The sequence below is a fragment of the Anneissia japonica genome, unplaced genomic scaffold (genome assembly GCF_011630105.1).
Source record: "Anneissia japonica isolate Jap-2015-1 unplaced genomic scaffold, ASM1163010v1 scaffold287737_len543101_cov190, whole genome shotgun sequence".
Classification (NCBI taxonomy): domain Eukaryota; kingdom Metazoa; phylum Echinodermata; class Crinoidea; order Comatulida; family Comatulidae; genus Anneissia; species Anneissia japonica.
This window is the reverse complement of record NW_022726340.1, coordinates 39874-46241: the sequence shown is the minus strand read 5'-3', so window position 1 is coordinate 46241 and position 6368 is coordinate 39874. Positions and strand designations below refer to the sequence as shown.

General features: G+C 32.8%; 1 protein-coding gene across 7 annotated transcripts in view; it reads left to right on the top strand.

Moving 5' to 3' along the window:
* Nucleotides 1-6368, top strand: part of LOC117113103 (presenilin-1-like) — a 20210-nt gene that overhangs the window by 7979 nt on the left and 5863 nt on the right. For 6 of the 7 annotated variants that reach the window (XM_033256339.1, XM_033256337.1, XM_033256338.1 and 3 more), the window contains 6 exons: nucleotides 1183-1373; nucleotides 2316-2457; nucleotides 3983-4050; nucleotides 4431-4651; nucleotides 5378-5476; nucleotides 5940-6032. In XM_033256339.1, the coding sequence (XP_033112230.1) occupies nucleotides 1183-1373; nucleotides 2316-2457; nucleotides 3983-4050; nucleotides 4431-4651; nucleotides 5378-5476; nucleotides 5940-6032 (814 nt within the window). Of the gene's footprint in view, nucleotides 1-1182; nucleotides 1374-2315; nucleotides 2458-3982; nucleotides 4051-4430; nucleotides 4652-5377; nucleotides 5477-5939; nucleotides 6035-6368 lie in introns of all 7 variants that reach the window. The other variant, XM_033256336.1, reaches the window with a different exon arrangement.

The following is a 6368-nucleotide window of genomic DNA, read 5'->3' as shown; positions in this document are numbered from 1 at the left end:
TCTCTTGAGGAAATGTGACCCACATATCTGTCTCTTATACACATCTAGATGTGAATTTTGTTGCTATCTTAGTGGGTAGCATATTTTGGTAGCGGAAATACACGTCATTCCGATACTACATTTGGTAGCGGAATCACGTTTTTTAAACCTTTATTTCTAAAAATATATAAAAAAATTTATATAAAGCCTATTATTTTCTGATACATCTATCAGTAGTCTATTATCACCTGTACTTTCATTTTTGAAAAGTCAATACTTTTGGAGATATTTAAAAAAAAAACACTTTTTTGGTAGCGGAATCACATAAATTAACCAAATTTTTTAAAAAACAAAAAAAATAATTTATTATTTGAAAATTATAATTTTCACCTTTAAAAATGATAATAGTACCTATTCCTTTGTAAAATAACATGAATTTAGAATTTTCCAACATATACATTCTGCATAATAATTGCATTTAAGTAAGCTATTTTTTACTATATTTTAAAATTTAAAAATACTATGTATTTGGATCATTTTTTTCACATTTTACCATAAAAGACATTATACATTCAATTAAATTACAAATTAATGCCCAGAGACATACAAACTTAATTTTATCGGTCTCCTTACTTTACTTCTTTTTTTTTTTTCAAAAAACAATTGCAGCCCAAAGACACATCATAAAAATTTGAAAACTATTCATTCATTCATTCATTCAAAAGACATAAATTCACTTCCATAGTACAAACACACATTATAATAAGATTTGATTTAAAAGAAAAATATATACTGTAAGCTATCGAAGATGGCAACATCCTAAGAAGATTAAATTCTTTTGATGAGCATGCCAAAACAAACATGGTAAAGAAAATTAGAAAACAAAAACAAAAGCAAAAAACAAAACTATCAAGGAAGTACATTAAAAACATCAAAAATATGATTAAAAACATAAACAAGAACAACATACTGTACAGTATGTAATTATCAATATAATTAAATTCATTATAACAAACAAAACAGGACAATTTTAAAAATTCAGTCACATAAAAAAACAACATAAATAAATATGTGATACTGATACTGATGATTTGTTCATCATAAAAAAGTACATTTATGAGAATTGCTTTTCTTTGCAAGATAATACACAGCTCAGTACAATATACAATTGTCATCTCAGTGTTCAATATTTTGTCATTTCAGAATAACCCAGAAACAGATGAAGTGCCACGCCGAACCCAGAATGAGGGCGACGATGATGATGATGACATGTTACTCAAGTACGGGGCCAAGCATGTCATCATGCTATTTGCCCCTGTCTCCTTGTGCATGCTGGTTGTAGTAGTAACCATTTCAACAGTTGAATTTTACTCGCAGAGTGGAGGCCAGTACCTGTAAGTGTGATAACATTGTGGTGCCGGGTATGGCTTCCAATCTAATACTGTACCTTTTTCACACTAACAACAAATATTAGTAATAAGTTGTAACAACTTTGGTCTCCCAAGATATTTTCACAAACACAGTAAATCCAAACCATGCAAAATCTCAGGAGAATAGCAGTAAGCCTAGATATCAAGGGTAGTCTTAGCACGCGACATTATTTTGTTTTCTGATGGCAGTACGAATTTGCACTGAATAACTCAGGACATCTCAGAAGAATAAACAGGCCTCACAAATTTCTGTTTTTTTTCTGAGGTATCACAAGGGTCCTCTGTGATATTTTGGAATATTTTAAATGGATTTGCTTTCACACTGCACAAACCTGGTAATACAACTAGTTGTTGCTATTTGCAAAATAGTGGCAGTGTGAAAAGGGTGTAAGGCTCTGTCCACACTATCTGGTTTTATGTGACAAATACCTGTGATTTGCCCATATATGGGTATGATATGATATCATCTGCCCATATATGGACAAAAATTGTAAAATTTTCCATGGGAAACTTGAAAGTTTCAAAAACATTAAATTTATATACTAAATATATACTGTAGCACAGAACACATTTTCTTTTGTATTTCAAATACGTAAAGACTATGCAGACTATCAAATCTTATTTGACAAAAACATGTGCCATACCTAAATATAGTCATGGTGACATCACATCATTACCATATATAGGCGCATCATGACTATATATGGGCATACCACAGTTTTTGTCGAAGAAAATTTGATGATCTGGACAGTGCAATTTTATTTGACAAAACATGTGCTATGCCTAAATAGGGTCATGGTGACATTCTTTACCATATATAGGCGCATCATGACTATATATGGGTATATAAAGAAAATTTGATGATCTGGACAGTGCATAAGGTTACATGTTTCTTCTTTCATCCAGGGTGTATACTCCTTTCCATGAGGATGAGGGCGGTGCAGGCACCAAGGCATGGAACGCAGTGGCCAACGCTATTATCGTGGTTGGGGTGGTACTTCTGATGACCGTATTCCTTGTTGCCCTTTATAAATATCGATGCTATAAAGTAAGTAAAGTCATTAATTAATTTAATCTTGTGATCATTTTTGGAGACATTTTTTTATAGTTTTCAAAGGATACACCAATTACATTAATCTGTGTGGTAACCAGTATTCCGATCCATCCAAGATGGACATGATACCAAAAATTACATGCTTGTGTCCAAAAAATATTAGGATTTACATAGAAGCTAAATGCTTTTATTTCCTAGGCTTTATTTTATTTTTTTATTTTATTCTGTTCAATTCTCAACCAATAGATATAGAAACCTCCACTATCAGGTTGGAGAAAAACATATACAAATACAAGGAAACAAAATAAATGGTAAAAACTTACAGTAAACTTAAATGAGGATAAACTATCATAAAACAACTTAAAATGTAACAGCTAATCTTAGAAATAGACCTCTCTTTATTACGTCTACTCGGCCAAATAGAACATGGATTAAATTCTTAGTGCGAGTACAACTAGCAACGTTAAATTTAAACAGAGATACAAGATTACTATCAAATATACAATTTTAAAAACAGGTCTACCTTTACTTAAAAAAAACCCTCATTTTTAAATTTTTGGTACATTTTTTACCAGGCATTATGATTAAGAATCTTGTTTTAATACAAAGGAAATGTGATTAATTGTGATTGGGAAGGATATAACAATTATATAAATTATGTAAAAATTACATCAATTCCTGTCATGTGAATTGTAAAGGTCATAAAAAACTGAGTAAAACATTGTTTCACTTTGTTTAAATCTTTGCATAATTTGTTTCACTTCTGATTTCTGATATATCAGCTTTAAATTTGACTTATAGGAGCTGTTTCTACTGATGAGAAATTTGTAAAATTTCGGCCTCTTACATGATTTTACCTTTAGGCATATTCTTTAGTTAAGTTCTTCATTAAAATTATTAATGATCAGAAATGTGTTCCACCAGTCCTGTGATAAACCTACGATATTATTATTAGGAGGAATCAGTAAAACGAATGTAAAACTTCCGTTCTCAACACAACGTAATATTCTAGAATAGAAGGACTCGTTGTTTATTTGTAGCTTGATACTGTAGTCGTGCAAAAATACTGATTGTTGAAGCTTTCATTATAGAGCTAATTTCCCTCACGCCCAGCATAGAATAGTTTTCTACTTCCAAAAACTGTCGCATGGCAAAATATATTCTGACAACTCACTGACTCCAGTCATCTTTCAGAGCATGTAGTCTACCGCAAAACAAGCCATAAAAACTTAACTGTATCACACCTGTTGTCACGCACTTTGTAAATGGATCACCAGCACAACAGAATATTTTGTCTCTGTCACGTATTGTTGCTGTTATTCTTGTTGTTTGTTACGTTAGAATATTTCAGTGTTTTTTTTTATTGATTTTTCTTTTTGATTTTCTGTTATAATGTCCAGTAAAGTGTATAAAAGCCTTGGAATTATGCACAGTATAATTGCAACATTATTGTTTATTATTGTAAAATTTTATCTGTTTATATAATTTTAAATAATTTTGTTCTTATAATGCATTTCAGGTTATACATGGATGGTTAATCACAGCGTCCCTGCTGTTCCTATTTTTGTTTGCATACATCTATTTAACGTAAGTTCCATTTGATTTTAATGACATTTAAATTATAATAAAATATTTTAATAACAATAATCGTAATTGATATAGCATTCGTAAAGGAAACATTTAAAGGGGGGGGGGGTAAGGCCGGTTGCTATTTATTTTGTACTGTACATAGTTGCGTACTTAGCAGGCACATTGCATTTTGTTCTCCATGAGTTCCTAGGATGTTAAATATATTGGTGGGTGGGGTGGGGGGAGGGTGCATGTGTGTATGACTGTGAAGCTAGCAATACTCCCCTGGGCTTGGATATTGTGCATTGTTGCTCTATAATATCAAACAATCTAATTTTAGAATAATGTATTTAAATTATTTGTGCATTGTTGTCAAATATTTTTTAATTAATTTTTAGAGAGGTGTTGCTGACATACAACGTGCCAATGGATTACATTACGACTGCAATCATTATGTGGAACTTTGGCGTTGTCGGGATGTTTTGCATCCATTGGAAGGGACCATTGCTCCTACAGCAGGCCTACCTGATTATCATCTCAGCTCTCATGGCCCTAGTCTTCATCAAGTATCTACCTGAATGGACACTTTGGACTATTCTTGCTGCTATAGCCATATATGGTAAGACTATTAGTTGTCTGTGTTTATTCTATAAAATATGATTTTTCAATAACACACCTTGTAATATGCATAACACTAGAGTTTAATGAAGAGATTTTTTTTAACTTCTGAGCACAAAAGATTTCCTTGGTTTATAATTTGAAAAACAATGAGTACTACTGATGAAATGCTGTTGTGTGCATTATTGTGTGATGTGGGAGGCCATTTACAAGGCTAACATACATAATTGCCCAGAATTTTATCTCACTGTGTTAGTGTAGAGCAGGGGTGGGCATAAATACATATTATTGGTGTTGGGCCTAAAAATCAAGGTGTTTTCTAGCCAATTTTGATTGGCGGGCCGCAAATATAGGGTTTTTAATTCATTGTCGCGGACCTAAAAAAAAATCGCTAATGGGCTGCTCCTTGCCCACCTGTGGTGTAGAGGTTATATTGTTGTTCGCCATGCAAACCATAGAGATAGATAAGAGTTGAAGGTGCCTGTATGTTCAGCTTCACTTTAAATCTAAAAAAATTCAGGCAAAAAGCACCATACCTGTACATGCTGCTAATTGTATGCAAAAACAAATTTGCCTTAGATAAGGTTGCCAGAAATGGTCAATATTTGTATGAATATTGTTTTTGACTAGATTCCCTATCTTAGATTTTCAGTTGTCTCCATATTGCTCAAATCATATGATTCTTTTGATAAACTAAAATTTTTATTTTTGATTTGTTTATTTGTAGATCTGGCTGCAGTTCTATGTCCTAGGGGACCATTGAAGGTTCTTGTTGAAACAGCTCAAGAAAGGGATGAACCAATCTTTCCAGCCCTTATTTATTCTTGTATGTTATATATTTTATTCTTGAGCACATGAGTGTCAGATGATCTGAAAAGTAAAAATACCATAAGATACTATGAATAAATAACACAATGAAGACACAAGCATTACGTTATAAATGTTTATTTACAATGATGTAAGACCTATGATAGGCCTACTGAACTACGGGAATACGTGAGATAGGTAGACCGAACATGGGAACGGGCATGGAAAGCGCCACGTCAATATTTTTATAAGCGCACTCTCGCATAAGCGCCGCTTTTGAATAAGCGCTGCACTGAAGTCTCCAAAAGTTTTATAAGCGCTGTGGCGCTTATTCGAGCATTTACGTTAGGTTCATGTAAATATTATTTAAAAAAGTACAACTATTTAATTTGGAAAGTTGTATTTATCTAAAAGTCTTAATGAGTGATTTTTAAAATTTTTTAACAATTATTTCTGAATGATTTTTATATTTCTGTCTTCAGCTACAATGATATGGCTGGTAGGAATGGCCGATGTTGACCCTGCTGATAAGAATAAGAAGACCAACGCTAATGTGGACGCTTCCGAAGCGGAAGGTATGTAGCATTGATGAACGCTGATAAATACTATGTTGATAACAGCACTGATGAGGATTAAGGAGGAGGATGATGATAAGGATAATAATGAGAATGATGAGTAGTATAAAGATGTTAATGATGGTAATAATGATGTCCTCTGATCAGGGGCGGATTTAAGGGGCTGAACTGACCCTCCTTTTTTGGAAAGTAAAAAAAAAAAGAGAAAAAAAAAGAAAGAAAGAAAAAGGAAAAATTTATTGCCCAAAACACCTCAGAGGTTATTTTCAGGCGTATAAAAAACACAAATTTCTCGAGTGAATGCCTCAACCTTCCCCCCTCCCCGGACCCCTAGGG